The following is a 20685-nucleotide window of genomic DNA, read 5'->3' on the forward strand; positions in this document are numbered from 1 at the left end:
CCGTGCAAAAAGCTATTTTGAAGCAGAAGGAGACTATTTTGAATAAATTTTGTTGAAAAAACCATGTTTCTGTTTTTTTTTTTAGTTTTTACTTTGGAATACACCTTGTATATCTTAATTTTGCGCTTAATTATAACATTTGATATGTTTTCAGTTAATTGCATTTTGTGGTCACGGCAGTGGTCCGATTACACCCATCTACCTGAAGTGTACCAATTTTCATCGAGATGTCTCAATTTATACTTAAGTTACAGCAAGCATGGACGGACGGATGACAGACAGACTTCACCCAGATTTCAACTTTCCTCGTCATCCTGTTCGTTTGTTATAAACTGTTTTAGTCTGTAGCAACCTGAATAGTTTGTAACGCACAGAAGAAACCGTAAAAACTTATAAAGTACGTTAGAATTTCTCCAACTAATTTTCGTTTCTCAAAATAACCATCATATACATATACTATAGGGTGGGCCCCATAAAATTTTAAATTTAAAGATAGGGCGTAAAAGATTAAGTGCCGTGTTTGCTGTATGACACGTAGCGCCGTCCTGCTGGAACCAAATGTTGTCCAAGTCTTCCTCTTCAATTTGCTTGAAGAAAAATTCGGTTCAGTTCGCGATATTGCTCACCATTGATGGTTGCGGTTCCTTCTTCATTTTCGAAAAAAAAATGGGCCGATGATTCCACTAGACCAAATTCGGACCATACAGTGATTCGTGCTGGGTGCATTCGCTTCTCGACGATTACGTGAGGGTTTTCTGTGCCCCAAATGCGACCATTCTGCTTGTTAACGTAAGCATCGAGGTGGAAATGAGCCTCGTCCGAAAAGATGATTTTTCGGTAAAACTGACCATCGTCGGTCAAACGATCTACTGCCCAATCTGTCAATATTTCCCAGTTTTCTTCTAGTGAATAGCGACCCATTTCGTAAATTTTAGAATTTTTACTGAATACCTGTCACTTTCCGATTGGTATTTGACATTTCTAATGTCGAAATATAGATAATTCAAATTTAAAACGTTAGATGGCCCACCCGTTACATAAAGTTGGCTTTCAAACTGTAAAAATTCCCGCGACAAAATTATTATTCTTAGAAACTTTTCTTTTTATTGAAAAAAATTCCAAATTTCAAATAACTATGTTTAATCGTCTAATTGAGATAATCAGAAATCAGTCGCTGACATTTTTAAAGATTAAAAAGTGAACTTTCTGAATATGTGATGGTTATTTTTGAGAAACGAAAATTAGCTGGTGAAATTTTAATTTGAATGAAAAAACGGAAATAGGCACCTGAAAAAAATAGCGACCTCTTAGAGTTAAGCTAAAACGCCTGGCTTTAGGGAGGATTTTTAATTTGTCAATCGCTAACTTTTGAGGGGGTAAGAATTGAAGCACCCTAATCTCCACTGCAGTAATAAGTAATTGTTGTTAGAAAGCAATATTTAAGGATTATTAAAATATTATTGGACGTTCAAAGGAAGAATCGCAACACAATTGCGTCAGATGACATGGCATTCACGAAAGGTTTATATACATATCTAGCAACTTCAATTTTTTTATCCAGAGAGTTTTTATTCCCTGAAATTTGAAGAAAGAAAGGAATTATGAACGAACATAGAAAATCGCCTCAATCTTCCATATTGTGAATGAATTAAATGGTTTTTCTTATTCAACTAAATTATTTCAGTTGTCAGACTAGCCATTTTTAACACACTACAAAATATATTTATGTAGAAAAATTTGTAAAAGCATACATAGTTGACTAATATATATTTCATTATATTTACAAAGCTTAATAAATATTTATATTATGTCTCTTTCAAAGGCACAAAGGTTTTCTGAAAGACTGTCCGAATGGTTTGCTGACAGAACAAGTAAGTAAAGTCAATATTTACAAGTAATATTTTTATTTAATTTCTACATTTTACATACACTACAGTCATACAAATCCAATTGTTATGCTCATCGTTCAAATTTTATACTACATGTATCGGAGTATTTTAAAAAATTTTGTGAAATTTTTAGTTGTATGACTGATTGAAGTCAATTTTCGAAATAGCCTTCATTCAGCTTTTCAAGGATTTCACGTTTAATGTCGGTTTCCCCGAAAGGGTGTTTGAGTTTGCTAAATAGCTAGAAGTCACAGAGACCTAAATCAGGTTCCGGCACGACATTGGTCGAAAATTTGGCGAAAATCTCAGGTAGAATCAATGCAGTATACGACGGTGGTGCAAAACCAAAAATTGTTGGCCCATAAATCCAACCACATTTTTCAAATATCCCGCAAATGATGCATATACTCAAATGGTATTCCTTGTTTACAGCTTGGCTGGTTCGGAGTGCACCACACCTTGATAATCGAAGATAACTGTCAAAATACCCTTGATTTTTGAGCTCCTTTCGGCTACGGCCCATTTTTGCCACAAAATTCGGCCGATTTATCGTCTGTTTCCGGCTCGTAAGCATAGATCCAAGACTCATTGTCAGTAATAGTACGTTCCATGGCATTCTGATAGTCGAAAATTGTTTCACAGGCTATGTTTTTAGAGAACTTGGATCGAATCGTGCTTTCACTTTTCTTAGACCCAAATGACTAAATACGAATAATTATTTTGGTATGATATTTGGCTTTCTGACCCCTTGGATTACTTAAAGCTCTATAAAGAGGTATATACAGTATCAGTCAATAAAGAATATATCCTATATACTTTATATTAATATCTCGGTGCCTCTCTCCACATCATAACGCATTTTATCCAGTGCGAATATCGTCTTCAATTCATATCGACTGCTAAAGTATTTGATGTTCGACTGTGTTAGACCTTCTGATTTATTTATTTCACATTATTTTTATCGCCAACTTTACTTGCCACAACTAAGTTACTGAGAAATTTTGCGAAACAAAACACTTATTTGTTGGCTAATTTGCTGTGTGAGTAAAAACGCAAAATCCGACAGAAGCATAAAATTCAGCCAATGTGTGCAAGCTGCCACAAAATTCAGCAGCAAAACAAAACGAAAAAAAATGTGGCAGAAAATAAACAAAAAGTTGTTGTGCTTAACACCATAAACCATAACGAAAGATTTAAATTTCTACTTATATTCCTCTGCTTCCGCCGCACTTTATAGCGCTGGGATTTGCAACTTTTACGAGAAGCAGTAAACACACACATTAATTCGAGTATGTACCTACTTACGTAACCACTTGGAATAAAAACGAAAATAGTGTCTGCCAGTTGTTGTTGTTTGTTGTGTACGAAAAATATTTAATGCTCGCCGTTGCCGTTGTTTTGGTTGCTTTATATAACGGTTCGGTTGCTTTCAAGTGTACAGAAAGGTTGGTTTACATTCGCGCATCGGTTGTAGTTGGATCAACACTGGATTTTCGAATGCCAATTTCAATCAACTAAGTATAGCTAATTGAAATGATAAGGTCTTTGTAGTACACTTTTGAGTCATTTTTATTTAGATAGAGCCAAAAATGACGTAGTTTCAAGATCTGAAATGTGAATATTGTTTTATCAAGAAAACAAAGCAGAAACCTATTATTATGGCCAAGATCTTAATTTTATTACAAAAAGTAAGGAAGGGCTAAGTTCGGGTGTTACCGAACATTTTATACTCTCGCATGATAAAGTGATAATCGAGATTTCATTATCCGTCATTTACATATTTTTTTATTTTGCTGTAAAATTAATTAGAATTAAATTCTGAGAGATTTACCTATATTTTCGGTGAAAAATTAGGTTAGGTTAGGTTAGGCACTGAGTTCTTCGTGCTCGATATAAGGGACCTTTAAAAGTTATATATATGTGTAAAGTTTTATTCCGCTGTCATCATTTGTTCCTAATGTGTATATTATAAAGAGAAGGCATCAGATGGGATTCAAAATAGCGTTATATTGGAAGAAGGCGTGGTTGTGAACCGATTTCATCCATATTTCGTACATGTCATCAGGATGTTAAGGAAATATTACATACCGAATTTCATTGAAATCGGTCGAGTAGTTCCTGAGATATGGTTTTTGGTCCATAAGTGGGCGACGCCACGCCCATTTTCAATTTTTAAAAAAAGCCTGGGTGCAGCTTTCTTCTGCCATTTCTTCCGTAAAATTTTGTGTTTCTGACGTTTTTTGTTAGTCGGTTAACGCACTTTTAGTGATTTTCAACATAACCTTTGTATGGGAGGTGGGCGTGGTTATTATCCGATTTCTTTCATTTTTGAACTGTATATGGAAATACCTTTAATATCTTTATTTATGGCTTAGTTATGACACTTTATAGGTTTTCGGTTTCCGCCATTTTGTGGGCGTGGCAGTGGGCCGATTTTGCCCATCTTCGAACTTAACCTTCTTATGGAGCCAAGAAATACGTGTACCAAGTTTCATCATGATATCTCAATTTTTACTCAAGTTACAGCTTGCACGTACGGACGGACGGACGGACAGACAGACATCCGGATTTCAACTCTACTCGTCACTCTGATCATTTTGGTATATATAACCCTACATATATCTAACTCTTTTAGTTTTAGCACTTACAAACAACCGTTATGTGAACAAAACTATAATACTCTCTTTAGCAACTTTGTTGCGAGAGTATAAATATGGTTTGCTAGGCTCGAAGAAATTACAGCACAAAGGCCAAATTTTCGACCATTTTTGAATCAATTGGAGCCATATACCAACAATATACTATTACAATACGTCAATCGTCTCGGACTTATTTGTGTAGACACGCGACTTCACATATCGAAACAAAAAATAGTCGAGTGATGTTAAATGGCACGATCTTGGAACCCACAGGTCCACGTTGCAAGATATTGCGCTCATTAAAATGTTTTCCAATAAATTCATGAGACACGCCAAGTCACTAATTGTGGCTCTATAGCCGGGAGAGTATACCTCTCACCATAGGGCAGTGCAAGATGCATTCACAGCCACTACTAAAGTATCTGAGAGTATCTCAAGGCTCAAATTTAAGGATTATCTGGAAAACATCGCAGCTAAAGCGAATAAAATACTGAACTCCTTATCAACAAGTAAGGAAGGGCTAAGTTCGGGTGTCACCGAACATTTTATACTCTCGCATGATAAGGTGATAATCGAGATTTCATTATCCGTCATTTACATATTTTTTTTATTTTGGTTCCTAATGTATATACATACTCGTATTATACAGAGAAGGCATCAGATGGAATTCAAAATAGCGTTATATTGGAAGAAGGCGTGGTTGTGAACCGATTTCGCCCATATTTCGTACATGTCATCAGGGTGTTAAAAAAATATTATAAACCGAATTTCACTGAAATCGGTCGAGTAGTTCCTGAGATATGGTTTTTGGTCCATAAGTGGGCGACGCCACGCCCATTTTCAATTTTTATTAAAAGCCTGAGTGCAGCTTCCTTCTGCCATTTTTTCCGTAAAATTTTGTGTTTCTGACGTTTTTTGTTAGTCGGTTAACGCACTTTTAGTGATTTTCAACATAACCTTTGTATGGGAGGTGGGCGTGGTTATTATCCGATTTCTTCCATTTTTAAACTGTATATGGAAATGCCGAAAGGAAACTTCTCTATAGAGTTTGGTTGACATAGCTATAGTAGTTTCCGAGATATGTACAAAAAACTTAATAGGGGGCGGGGCCACGCCCACTTTTCCAAAAAAATTACTTCCAAATATGCTCCTCCCTAATGTGATCCTTTGTGCCAAATTTCACTTTAATATCTTTATTTATGGCTTAGTTATGACACTTTATAGGTTTTCGGTTTCCGCCATTTTGTGGGCGTGGCAGTGGACCGATTTTGCCCATCTTCGAACTTAATCTTCTTATGGAGCCAAGAAATACGTGTACCAAGTTTCATCACGATATCTCAATTTTTACACAAGTTACAGCTTGCACGGACGGACGGACGGACAGACGGACGGACGGACGGACAGACAGACATCCGGATTTCAACTCTACTCGTCACCCTGATCACTTTGGTATATATAACCCTATATCTAACTCTTTTAGTTTTAGGACTTACAAACAACCGTTATGTGAACAAAACTATAATACTCTCTTTAGCAACTTTGTTGCGAGAGTATAAAAATCATGAAAAATAAAAGCATCCAGGGTCTTAGCCGGAGATTTTTACTTGCAAAGGTAATTAAATCGGTTGTATTATATGCGGCTCCAATAAGGATCCAGGCGCCACGCATTAAAACATATGCCAGACAAATAAGCACAATGCACCGGCCGTGGGCACTAAAAGTTATCGGTGCTTTTCGAACAATATCAAGGGATGCTGCTAATGTAAAAGCCAGTATGATACCCATTGGCATCCAAGGTGACGAATAAGTGCGCATATATAAGTTATCAGAGCCGTCTATAGGATACAAAAGAAAAAACGAGTCAAAAGCTTAACAATATGGTGGCAGCGTTGGCAAACCTCACTCAAAGGACGGTGGACAAATAGACTGATACCGGACATGCATTGTGGATAGACAGACGACATGGGAACCTGAATTTCCACGTAACCCAAATACTAAGTGGACATGGGTGATTTAAAAGCCGAACAGCTACAGTAATACCATAGTTGCTAAAAAAAATACGCCTGTGAAGTGTGTTATAGCTTCGATACAGGCGAAGTTAAAGTTTTTTTTTGTTTAACTGTCTTTACAACGACCTCATCTGACACCCTAAATTTGCACAGACTGCAGTAATTACATGTAATTGGTAATGAAAATATACGCTAATTTGGAAAAAAATAAAAATATAGAAAAATCGGCAAGAAGCTTTGGAGTATTCATAGTAAAATTGTGTATTTTTAGCATTACCGAGAAAGGTTCCATTATCTTTTATATTTTTCTAAAAAATACCACAATAAAACCCAAAATGATGTACCTCAATTATTTTTGAATTACAAATCTTTCTTTAATGGTCAATATATTTACTATGTATTCACACAAACCTAAGCCCATTTTTCGACTGTTTTGCTTTTGTTGGCATACAGTACTACTATATTGCTAAAAAATTTATACTTTGGTGTTATTGTTGCTACTTAAGCTTGACGCAGTCGGGTACCGCGCGTCAGCTGTGCGCTTCATGGTTATATTTCATAAACAGTACGTAAGCAGACGCCCACGACGCTACTCGGCAGTTATAGTAATAACAACAAATGGATTTTCTCCGCTTCAACGACTTTTGCGCCGAAAAGTATGCCTGATAAATACAATTTATGATTGCGAGGTAGTTTAAGTTTGAAGGATAACTACAGTGGTGTGAATATATTGAGTATAATTTGGGAAGCGAATGTTGAAAAATTTTACTAAAATTTGCAGTGAGGATTTATCCATACATATGTAAGCATTTTATTTAATCCGTGAGTACGAAAATTTTTCCTTTTTCTTTTGATGAAAAATAAGAATACAGACTAAAGATAGAAAATAATTTTTTAAATTTTAGATAGCGCGCTCTGAATATGCTAAGCTAATTTTTTTCTTATGCATATCTCGATTTTAAATTAAAGAAATTTCAGAAATATTATCCAACAATAATAAAATTAATTACGGCTCAACTTTAGTTATCATACATTTGAATATACATAGCTTATTGCAATATCGCGCAGTTATAATCAGTCAACGATTGTGGATTTACCTGTAAAAATAAAAATATAATAATTGAAAACGTTAAAGGGAAAATATCTACAGTATATGCTATAATATGTATATGTAGTATGTAACATAATTTTATAAAAATTATTAGAGTAATATTGTTTTTTATAAGTGATAAGATTTGATCATATTGATCATATTGTGATAGACGGAATACACGGCTCCAGTGTTTTAGACGTGCGTACGCTACAAGGTACTAACATCGTCTCGGACCACTACTTTGTTGGAGCCAAGATACCCATCCTCCTCTGTGCAGAAAAATCGCACGTCAACAAACACAAATAAGGCTCGACGTCGAGAAGCTGCAATCACAATAGATAGCCTAACGGTTTTCTACTCGGCTTGCAGTCGAGCTCGCTGAGAGCACTCACCAGCTGGTTCGATGAGAAGTGCCTTGTCGCAGCGGAAAGAAAACCGACTGCCTACCTCGCAATGTTACGATCGACTACAACACATGCGGAATGGGATGAGAAAAAGACAGACGTCGAAATGCGTGAGTATGAAGCTGGCCGACAGGAGTAATGCTCGAAAGTTCTACGAAAAAATACGGCGATTATCAGAAGGTTTCAAGATCGCAGAATACTCTTGTAGAAACCTCAGAGGTGATCTAGTATAGTAAAATTATGGATGGAACACTTCTCCAGCCTACTGAACGGCAGTGAAGGCATAACATCAGGAGATATCGAATCGGATTCTCCAATCGATGACGATGGAGCACACGTTCCACTGCCCGACCAAGACTAATATGGCTGTGTAAACTGACGTTGAGCAACACCAAAAGCACCATCAGGATCGGAAATGACCTCTCCGATCCGTTCGATACCACACGAGGTTTCAGACAAGGCGACTTGCTGTTGTGCGACCTTTTCAATTTACTGCTCTAATTAATTTGAACGGCAGAGCTGAATCGTTTTGCAATCATTAGTTCTGTTTTTTCCAGACTGGATTATTGAGCGAAGGCAAGACGAAATATCTCCTGTCATTAAACAAACAGTCGTACTTGCGACTTGACTTCCGACTTGACAGTCATTCATTCGAAGTCGTAGATTATTTCATCCATCTTGGAACCAGTATTAACCCTTTGCGTATTGGTAACGGCGAATACCAGAATCGATAGAACGGTGAGCTGCACGATATATACGACGACATTGACATAATTCAGCGGATTAAGAGACGGCGGCTGCGCTGGCTAGGTCATGTCGTACGTTTGGACGAAAACACTCCGGCTCTGAAAGTATTCGACGCAGTACCCGCCGCGGGAAGCAGAGGAAGAGGAAGGCCTCCACACGGTTAGAAAGACCAGGTGGAGAAGGACCTAGCTGCACTTGATATCTCGATTGTCAACAATGTTGTTGACTCGGCTATAACCGTGTAAGCGGTTTCTACGCCAGTAAAGAAGAAGAATAGGTAGTACAGGAAAAATATCAGAACAGGATCTTTTAATAAATTCAAGTCTTCGCTAGTCATACGTAGTCTTTTTTCGATCTTAAACCTTATACTTAAAAATTAAATAAAACAGGAAATATCGGAGGTGTAAATTTTGCACAAAACGTTTTGTTTGAAAATCCGACTTATTAACTATTTATGCGTCATTAATTCGAAATTACTAATTTGAGCCGGGCCCACAGTGCGTGAGTTTAATAGCAGCAACACTACTACATGCGTATGCAACAATAAATGGCTTAATTTTTAAAACTAATAATTCGTAACAACAATAATAACTGCAGCAAAAACAACTGTTATCACACAGCGGAAGGAAAATGGAGCACACGAGTGTACAAGCTAAAAATAATAATAATAAAGCAAACAACATGGCGCCACACTTTGCTAACTTTCATGTTTTCCTGTTGGTCATAACTCGATTTTCACACTCGCAGACTACCGACACACACACTGCCACCTACATATGTATTTATATATTTTTTCTGCCGCCCACACCACACACACACGTGACAGTTGCTTTGACTTTGCGCGTGTCCTACGAACATGTCAAGATTTGTTTTTATTACTTGCTGTTGTAATTTTACGAATTTCGTATTTATGTGCTTTTTCATGCTCTTCTCTTTTCCTTTTACTTTACAGGGTTTTATTAAAATTTACAAACAATTCTTCCCGCAAGGAGATCCCAGTAAATTCGCATCGCTGGTGTTTCGGGTCTTCGACGAGAATGAGGTGAGCAATGCGCCGAGCATAAGACAATCACAAACACACACACACAAACACACATAATAGCAAATAATAATAAAAATGCTGAATGACTACGAAAAGCAACAACAAAACCAGTATTTCGCTGTCAAGGCTGTCCATTCTCGTCTCTCACCTACACATATAGGGTGATTTTTTAAGAGCTTGATAACTTTTTTAAAAAAAAAACGCATAAAATTTGCAAAATCTCATCGGTTCTTTATTTGAAACGTTAGATTGGTTCATGACATTTACTTTTTGAAGATAATTTCATTTAAATGTTGACCGCGGCTGCGTCTTAGGTGGTCCATTCGGAAAGTCCAATTTTGGGCAACTTTTTCGAGCATTTCGGCCGGAATAGCCCGAATTTCTTCGGAAATGTTGTCTTCCAAAGCTGGAATAGTTGCTGGCTTATTTCTGTAGACTTTAGACTTGACGTAGCCCCACAAAAAATAGTCTAAAGGCGTTAAATCGCATGATCTTGGTGGCCAACTTACGGGTCCATTTCTTGAGATGAATTTTTGTCCGAAGTTTTCCCTCAAAATGGCCATAGAATCGCGAGCTGTGTGGCATGTAGCGCCATCTTGTTGAAACCACATGTCAACCAAGTTCAGTTCTTCCATTTTTGGCAACAAAAAGTTTGTTAGCATCGAACGATAGCGATCGCCATTCACCGTAACGTTGCGTCCAACAGCATCTTTGAAAAAATACGGTCCAATGATTCCACCAGCGTACAAACCACACCAAACAGTGCATTTTTCGGGATGCATGGGCAGTTCTTGAACGGCTTCTGGTTGCTCTTCACCCCAAATGCGGCAATTTTGCTTATTTACGTAGCCATTCAACCAGAAATGAGCCTCATCGCTGAACAAAACACGCGCGCGAAACACATTTCGAACCGAACACTGATTTTGGTAATAAAATTCAATGATTTGCAAGCGTTGCTCGTTAGTAAGTCTATTCATGATGAAATGTCAAAGCATACTGAGCATCTTTCTCTTTGACACCATGTCTGAAATCCCACGTGATCTGTCAAATACTAATGCATGAAAATCCTAACCTCAAAAAAATCACCCGTTACATACTTGTATGTAGCTATATTTGTATTTGTGTAGTGTTGGCAGCAAACATTGGTTTCACCGTTGCTTTTATTTGAATTGGCAGCTCATTTATTAATACAATCGACTTCATGCCGTGCAATTGCAATTCAATTTTATTCAATTCGATTGAATGCAATCAATTTCGTAAAGGAAAAAAATTTCTTCAATATTTCTCGAAAGACATAAGCACATTTATTGCAACACTAACTTACTCAAATTAAAAAGTTATTGTGCTTTTAAATTAAACATCAAGAAAATTGCACTAAAATTTTCACTTTTCTTTTTTTCTCAATTTTCTATTTCATTTTGAACAATTGCTGCCTATTTGATTTTATCTTTTCCCCCAACTCGTTGCTTTTCTTCCTCTCTTTTCTTGTTCTTTTTGCTTTTTTTGTTTTCTATTGCATTGCAGGATGGTGCGATTGAGTTTGAGGAGTTCATACGGGCGTTATCGATTACATCACGTGGCAACCTGGATGAAAAGCTGCAATGTAAGTATGAATACCCTCACATATATACGAAATTGTTTATGCATTTTCCACACCGTTATTTGTTAGTGTAAATATGAGAGTATTCTAAAGTTGTTGAACCATATACATGTATATGAAGTTTGTGAATAGGAAAATATACATATACATTTGCCCTTCTAATATTTTTTTTTTGGTTGAGGTAAGGCCAACCACAACCAAAAGTTGGTTAGAAGCTATTCAGTTGGCTTTCACTAACATCCGAAATTCCTTTAGCAAGTCTACATAGGGATTATGAATAGGTGTGCCTCGGTTGATCGCATTATTTGAGGGGTTACATGAGCCTTTTTCCACATTTTTTTTCTTATATCAAAAATTAAACATTTTTTAGAATTTTTTATTGTCACAAACATACAATATTAACAAAGAGATGCTGAAATTTTAGGAAAAAATATTTTAAGCTCGGCTATTGCGATTTCCGATGATGCCTCGGAAAAAATGTGCCCACGGCAATATAACTCCTTACGAAATCATCTAAAGTGAAAATAATACGTGTTTTAGTTAAAATCTTAACTTAGAACTTGGACGAAGAAAAAAAATTAAAAATTGGATTTTAAGCAGACATTTTTACAAAATAATAAAAAACGGGGTACGGATGCCACGTCTCATTAGCTTATCGGCTTTGCAGTTTCCAGTGACTCCGCTAGGACCAGGCCCCCAAATGCGTGTAATGATGAAGTAGCATTATAATATTTGTGATGGAAATGGACACACCTTGGCTAACTTTTAAAATAAAGTTTAAGTGCTCAATGCTAATATACCTGCCGTGCAGACAGAATAAATTCCCACCTGAATGAAGCTTCAATCCTAAACAACAGTAGTCTGATAGCCTAAGGCTAAGCTTGAAGAAAAGCTTCTTACAGAAAATTTTCTCTACATCTCCCTCTAACTTCTAACTGTCCGTGAAAAAGCTCAACGCGGCTCTTCTCCAGCTACTTTCCTCGCGTCGGAATATGAGAAATGAAAACGAAGCCAGGTTTACTCCCTGTAACGCATTGGTTCAAGTCTTCAGAAATGTAATTGTACCAGGATCGAATTTTAGCGTGACTCTGTTCAGACTCCTTCATATGCCAAGCTTCCCTGAGCGTTGGAGCGATCTTCGCAGTAACTCACCTACCGGCAATATTCATGGGCGTAGAATGGCAGCCGATAAGAGCCGCACTCTGAACGTGTTCAAGTTTATTACCAAATGTAACCTTTTTGAGCGCACTCCACCGGATGAATACACCATAAAACATTATTGCTTTGACTACGGTTCATAAAGTCAAAACACAACCTTTGGAGAGGGTCCTCACCTTTTCCCTATAGTTTCCCTACAGTATTTTAAGACAACCGCTTGCCTTCTTTCTCAATATTTGCCATCCAAAAAAGTTTTCAATCAAGGATAAATCTCAGGTATTTTACTTTATCAACAAGTAGAAGGCATGCGCCTCCGAATAAGAGGAAAATAACGTCTGGGATTTTGTATCTCCTGGTAAATAAAAGTAATTAACTTTTTACTTATTTTAACCGCTAGGCCGCTTTAATTCGCGCAACTAGATACCACGCTAAGGTACACTTGAGTTAGCTCGTAGATGACACTTAAAAAATTTTCTTTTATCATAAGAGCAACGTCGTCAACATAGGCTGTCACCCGACAGACTTGTTTTTTGATTTTTTTAGGTTATTATCTACCAAGATACAGAGCAGTGGCGACTTTTACTATATATGAGGTTCGATTTCACCTCAAGCCTTTCGAAGCTTTAAGGCCTTCTCGATGGCGAGAAAGGTGCCCTCCTCAAATTTGTTTTGCAAATCTCTCCAGCCATAACACTACGACGTACAAATCAGTGTCGACCGATCCCCCTTTTCTATACATTTTGCTCCTAATGAACAAATTTATGGCCTCTCCGACGTTTTTAACAGAAACTATAATAGGTTAATGAGCCTCAAGTTATTGGAATCAACGTGAGAGCTCTATATAGTTATACACAAACATGGCTCTATAAACTCCGCTGTAACCAGTCTCCAGAGCTTTGGAACATGACCTAATCTAGGACAGTTCGCGTCGAAATAAGCCATACATTCTGACAAAATTGCACCCAGTAGTGTAATTAAATAAAGCTTTCAGAGACGGTCGAGGGATCGTTGAAGACATGCCTCGTTCTGGCTCGACTTCTCTCGCGAGTCCGTTTGAATATTTGGTGGATATTTTGTTATGAAACGCATTTTTGCTCGACTCATGCCGATAAAGCTGATTTTTTTCCAAAATGGTACTGTAAAGAGATCTCTTTGAAAATGCTTGATCATGTGAATTCCGATCACATCATGGAGAGCACTAGGACTGCCGATTAGACATGGGTTTACGAGTTTGACAGGCAAGCAAATTAACAATCAACGGAATGAAGGGAAAAATACGAGCTGAAACCAAACTGAAATTGCCGCTCCGTACGAACCCGTTAATAAAATTAAATTAAATGTAGGCAGAAGACACACTTAAATACAGTAGACTGTTGAACGTATATAAGTCTAAGTAAATTATAGATTTTGTGAGTTCTTTTTAGCATTAATTCTTATTATATAAATTCATATTTATTTATGATTTTGAATTGTTAAAAAATAAATTTTTATTCTTATTTAAGGGGCATTCCGACTCTACGATGTGGACAATGATGGCTACATAACGAGAGAAGAAATGTATAATATAGTGGATGCAATATATCAAATGGTGGTAAGTAAACTATATTAATTATAAATACCAATTTAAAGATATACGCAATTCTTAACAGCGCTTTATTTGTAGTATTTATTTCGATAAAATTTTTAACTCGATAAAATTTCTTTACAAAACTATTATTTTGACATTTTTCATGTAGAAAGTAATAGTTCCAAATAACCTTGCCATATTTTATTTCTTTTTTATACGTATTCTTTTTATTCACACACTTTCATAGGGTCAACAGCCGCAAACGGAGGAAGAGAACACGCCGCAGAAGCGTGTCGACAAAATATTCGACCAAATGGACAAGAATCACGACGATCGTTTAACGCTCGACGAATTTCGTGAGGGTAGTAAAGCTGATCCACGTATAGTGCAGGCGTTAAGTTTAGGTGGTGATTAACCAAAAGAGACTTAGTTTAATTCTGCTACAGATTAAACGAGGAAACTAAACGGATATAAAAACAAAAAGAAAAAAATAATTAAAAGTACACTGCAGGAAAAAATAATAGCAAAGTAATTTTAATTACAAAAAAATAATAAAACAAACAGTAGGGAAGCATAGGTGGTTAGAGGTTATCAATTTTTGCAAAATTTTAAGAATGCAAGCGAGTAAAGGCAAAAGGGAAGCACACTTGATACGCACACAGGCATACAAACATGACTGCTTTGGTGGCTTTAGGCTACCAAAAGCGCCCAAAACACACACACACACATGTGTAAACACTCATATGCATACATGTACATGTACATATACATGCACATCTTTGAGTTACATGACAGTTAGGTTAATAATACAAAAAAAATATGCGAAAGTAGAGCAAGCGGTAGAAAAGCTTCGAATACCGATTATGTCAATGGTTTGCAAATGCAAAAACTGCAAAACTAAGAAACCAAAAACAACAAAAACAATAAACAACAGTAAAAGTAATGCAATTTATAAAGTATACGCATTGCAAATGTAGGAGAAACGGGTTTAGTGTAGTTAAACAATATTCAAGCTGCAATCAATAGACATAGGCGCACATGCATTAAATAGCATACATATGCAATGTACACAGATACACGCGCACATGCATACATGCGCGCACACATAGTTTATAGTGATGTCAACGAAACGGTAATCAAAATCTGCCCACAAAAATGACGGCTATGCGCGGCGTAGCCTCGCAGCAGCTCACAAAATACAAAATTTTTTGAAAAAAATTTAAAAAGAAAAATTAATGAAAATAATAAACAAAAATCAAATTAACTTGGCAGCACACACTTGTAAAAAGTTAAGCTAAATTTCTGTAGAAAACGATGCGAAATCAAAGCAAATTATATAATACATATAAATTGCGAAATTGCATGCAGCCACACAAAAGGTCGAATACAAAGGTGCGTTTTGAACAAAAAAAATTTAATGCTAATAAACAATAACAAAAACAAAAACATTTGCAAATATTTCCAAGTAAAACGCAATTTATAAACAAAACAAAGCAAATAATTCATAAATATGCTTGCGGGAGTAAATTTAAATAAAAAAATATTAAATTCAAATAGAAAAATATGCATACATATTTCCAAAAATAAATTTCAGCTATAAAATACATTAAAAAAATTTGCTAAAATTTTTGAAAGCATGCAGCAAATTAATTACTGCGACTGCTAATGAGAGTCATGCTTTCCCAACGTTACCATACTACGCGAAATAATCACTAAATCGTGTACTTGTAAATATTAGTGAAACGAAATTGTTATGAACAATGACACCAATTTAAAATTTATTATATAAAGCTATTAGAATATTCAAAATAACAATTGCAACTTTAAAATTTTCCCTACTACTTTTATTTGAATCTCAAAACTCGTCCTTAAGACGTTAAAAAAATTTTAAAATAATATATTACTTATAAAATATTAAAATCAAATAAATATTGACATTAATAAATTTGATTAGGAAACAATTTTCTTGCTTAAGCGTAGAAAAGAGGCAGAGAGGGAAATTTTTAATTGTTTTTGAATATTTCTCTCTACAAGCTCTTAACAAACCGCAGCTTTATTTCTGTTTTTAGACAGCAACCTAATAAAAATTCATAAAAATATTAAATATTTTCGATCAGCGCTTAAATAGTAACAGATATGGAAAAATGAGATAAATAACCAAATAATTTTATAATTCTATTGGAACTTCCACAGAGCTTTCTGAAAGCTCACAAATAGCTTACGTCATTCACAAAAACTCTAAAGATATAAAAAAAAAACATATAAATATCCTAACAATTTTATAATTTTACAGAAAATTCTGAAGAGCGTTTTGAAAAAGCTCTAAAAAATCTCACTCTTATCACAAAAGCTCTAAAGATATGGAAAAAAATCAGAACAATATCCAAACAATTTTATAATTCTATTGCAACTTCTGAAGAGCTTTTTGAAAAAGCTCCCGAAAACTTTACTTTTACCACATAGAGCTTTTGTAGATATGAAAAAAATCAGATCATCCAAAGAAATCCAAATCCAATCTTCTGAAGAGCTTTTTGAAAAAGCTCCCAAAAATCTTACTTTTATCACAAAAACTCTTTCAAATCAAGCTGGAAGAATGTGGCATACAAATAGTATACCTCTAGTACCCAATATACTATATTGAGACGTCAAGTCCTTGGCCATAAATTTAGTTTTTTTTTCGATTTAGTGACTATAGATTTTTGGAACATAATAAAGCTTTTGGTTATTTCAATAAAATGTTAAAGTAAATACATAAATAAAATCAGATAAATATTCAAACAATTATATAATCTTTTTATAACTTCTCAAGAAAATTTTGAAAAAGCTGCTTGAAAGCTTCTTTTATCGCAAAAGCTTTTTTCAAAAAGTTAAAAGAAAAATATGTAAAAATAACATACAAATATCTCATTTTCTACTTTATAGTAACCAATATACCACAGTGAGACTTAAGGCTTTCGAGCTTGAGTTATAGTTTTTGCAAGTTGTTATATAATAGACTTTTTTGTCGTACCATGACTGTTTTTGAACAATATCAATAAAGGCTAAAAGTTGTCATTATTTGTTGATAAAATAAAATGGTCTAAGCCTGCCGAAAGCTAAATCGGGTAACTGTTTATCCATAGTGTCAATGACAGTAGAGACAACGACAGTAAAAAACGACGCCCGAAAGCCATATCGGTTTCTTGGGTAAGGTAGTAACCACAGTTTCTTGGCGTTACATTTTTGAAATGCGTTTGTCATAAACGAAGAGAAGCGAAGTGTCTATTTACAACTACTATGGATAAGAAATTTTGACAGTTCGTTTTTATATCTAGGGTTTAGTAAATCATTAAATACTTAACACTTTTGATAATAGTAGGAATTGAATGCAGGTCAGTCATATCAATATTATTTAATTACAACAGTGGCGGCTCCACAGGGAGACTTTAGGGGAGAATAGAATTAATTTAGTTGATAGATTGATTCATGGAGTTTGCTAATTTCATAAACTTAATGCGCTGAAAATAATTTTAATTACAATTCAAAAAAATTTTACGAATTAATACTAAAAATTAATTTGCAAGAAAACCACTCCAACTAAGAAATTCTGGATCCGTTACTGATTATTATAGTATTGGAAACTTCTGAAAGCTTTCTTCTACTTATAGTATTTATAGCGTGAAGAATAAAAAAGGTTTAATAAAAAAATTGTTCAATGAATATTAGATGAATTTATAATTTTGTATATAATTCATATATATAAATTTATAATTTAAATTTTTTTATTTTAATATAAAGTATTCGCAACAAATTTCAATTATTATTTCCATTAAAACCGTTCAATTATTTGTTAGAAATATAATATTTTGCAATTATTCAAAATGTAATCCCATTGGTATACCTACATTATATAAAAAGTGAGTACTTCGTTAAAAAGTTTTTCAAACCTTCTCCATTTTTATATAATTGTAATATTATACGCATGTTTTTTCGCTAAATTTTCTAAATATTATATGGATGTTATTCAAAATCTAAATACTTTTTAAAATTTTGCATGCCAGAAATTTTATATTCCTTGGACTCTTTTATTATTCTTACAACCTTTTTATTTCACAAAAAATATACACTTTTGAAGTACACAGAATAAAATTTTAAATAAATATTTAAAATAAAAATTTATAAATTTCATAAATATGCTTAAAATTTATCTTTAAAATCTCAATACTATTTTTTAATAATCATATTTTCTAAAATTATACAGCAGAGGTTTCAATCAACATTATTCACCGAATAATTATACGAATTTTAGCTGAAGATCAAGTAAAGAAAGAGTATAGTTTAAAATGACGTCAGAAAAGCAGAATCGAGCATTCGGTTTTTATCATAGCCTCAGAGAGCCTTAATCACTTCTAAGCTTCTTAAAATTTTTAAGAATAATAAAGAGGCAAAATTTGAATTGTTTTTGAAAATTTTCTCTATAAGCCTTTAACAAATAGCAGCTTTATTTCTGTTTTTAAACAGAAATATAATAAGAATTCATAAATATGTTCAATTTTGTTCGTCCATTGATTCAATAGTAACAGATATGGAAAAAAATCAAATAAACATTCATTTATTTTGACACTGCTGAAGAGCTTGTTGAAGAAGCTCCCAAAAGCCATAAATTTATCACAAAAGCTCGAAAGATATAAACAAGAATCAGAATAATATCCAAAAAATTTTATAATTCTATGAACACTTCTGAAAAGTTTTTTTAAAAAGCTCCCAAAAACCTTATATCTATCACAAAAGCCTAAAGACATGAAAAAAAATCAGATAAATATCCAAACAATTTTATAAATTCATTCAAACTTCTGAAGAGCTTTTTAAAAAGCTCCTAAAACCTTACTTTTATCAAAAAAACTCTTTCCAAAAGTAAAAAATATAATCAAATTGGAAAAATATGGTAAAGAATTATTATACTCTATGGGGATGTCAAGTCATTGACCTTATATTTCTTTCGCTAAAAGCAGGTACATAATAGATTAATTCGTGGTATATTAATATTGCTTTTGATTTGCTTTAATAAAATCCTTAAAAAAATATTTATAACAAGTAAGGAAGGGCTAAGTTCGGGTGTCACCGAACATTTTATACTCTCGCATGATAAAGTGATAATCGAGATTTCATTATCCGTCATTTACATATTTGTTTATTTTGGTTCATAATGTATATATTGTATTATACAGAGAAGGAATCAGATGGAATTCAAAATAGCGTTATATCGGAAGAAGGCGTGGTTGTGAACCGATTTCGCCCATATTTCGTACATATCATCAGGGTGTTAAGAAAATATTATATACCAAATTTCATTGAGATCGGTCGAGTACTTCCTGAGATATGGTTTTTGGTCCATAAGTGGGCGACGCCACGCCCATTTTCAATTTTTAAAAAAAGCCTGGGTGCAGCTTCCTTCTGCCATTTTTTCCGTAAAATTTAGTGTTTCTGACGTTTTTTGTTAGTCGGTTAACGCACTTTTAGTGATTTTCAACATAACCTTTGTATGGGAGGTGGGCGTGGATTTTATCCGATTTCTGCCATTTTTGAACTGTATATGGAAATACCTGAAGGAAACGACTCTGTAGAGTTTGGTTGACATAGCTATAGTAGTTTCCGAGATATGTACAAAAAACTTAGTAGGGGGCGGGGCCACGCCCACTTTTCCAAAAAAATTAAATTAAAATATGCCCCTCCCTAATGCGATGGTTTGTGCCAAATTTCACTTTAATATCTTTATTTATGGCTTAGTTATGACACTTTATAGGTTTTCGGTTTCCGCCATTTTGTGGGCGTGGCAGTGGGCCGATTTTGCCCATCTTCGAACTTAACCTTCTTATGGAGCCAAGAAATACGTGTACCAAGTTTCATCATGATATCTCAATTTTTACTCAAGTTACAGCTTGCACGGACGGACGGACGGACAGACAGACATCCGGATTTCAACTCTACTCGTCACCCTGATCACTTTGGTATATATAACCCTATATCTGACTCTTTTAGTTTTAGGACTTACAAACAACCGTTATGTGAACAAAACTATAATACTCTCTTTAGCAACTTTGTTGCGAGAGTATAAAAAAGATCAGACAAATATTCAAACAATAGTGATTTTCAAAATTCTCAAAAGCTTTTTAAAAAAGCTCCTTTTATCCCAAAAGCTCTTTTCAAAAGAAAAAATGGAATAATCTTAAAAAATTTGGAAAAATGCTCTTTGGCGTGATGTAACAGTAGCGTAATTTTAGCGAGATAAATTTGAAAAAAATTAGTGAAAAAGCTGGTATTAATTTTTAAAAATAAAATCAGCTATTTTTGTGGTTTTATAAAAGTTTTTAACGATTATTCCTAAATTTTTAACTTTCTACTTTCTAACCTCTTGGAAATCGTATTTTGACGAAGCAACTGCAACAAATTTTTACTGTTTACATATTGTTCCCTTTATAAAGGAATTTTTCTAGCAATTTCGATATATTTTGAGAATATTACTACTTAATTCTTCGTAAAAAATGTTTGAAAAGAGTT

The 20685-nt window shown here is 34.5% G+C and overlaps 1 protein-coding gene across 8 annotated transcripts in view; it reads left to right on the forward strand.

Annotated features, from left to right (window-relative positions):
- LOC105223642 (frequenin-1) overlaps positions 1 to 18919 on the forward strand; it is a 180845-nt gene extending 161926 nt beyond the window's left edge. For 7 of the 8 annotated variants that reach the window (XM_049456035.1, XM_049456034.1, XM_049456033.1 and 4 more), the window contains 5 exons: positions 1823 to 1871; positions 9734 to 9823; positions 11348 to 11426; positions 14084 to 14172; positions 14396 to 18919. In XM_049456035.1, coding sequence (XP_049311992.1) covers positions 1823 to 1871; positions 9734 to 9823; positions 11348 to 11426; positions 14084 to 14172; positions 14396 to 14563 — 475 coding nt within the window. In that variant the 3' untranslated portion in view covers positions 14564 to 18919. The remainder of the gene's footprint in view (positions 1 to 1822; positions 1872 to 9733; positions 9824 to 11347; positions 11427 to 14083; positions 14173 to 14395) is intronic. The other variant, XR_007422708.1, reaches the window with a different exon arrangement.
- Positions 18920 to 20685: the final 1766 nt, after the last annotated feature.

This window comes from Bactrocera dorsalis, chromosome 4, assembly GCF_023373825.1.
Source record: "Bactrocera dorsalis isolate Fly_Bdor chromosome 4, ASM2337382v1, whole genome shotgun sequence".
NCBI classification, from domain to species: domain Eukaryota; kingdom Metazoa; phylum Arthropoda; class Insecta; order Diptera; family Tephritidae; genus Bactrocera; species Bactrocera dorsalis.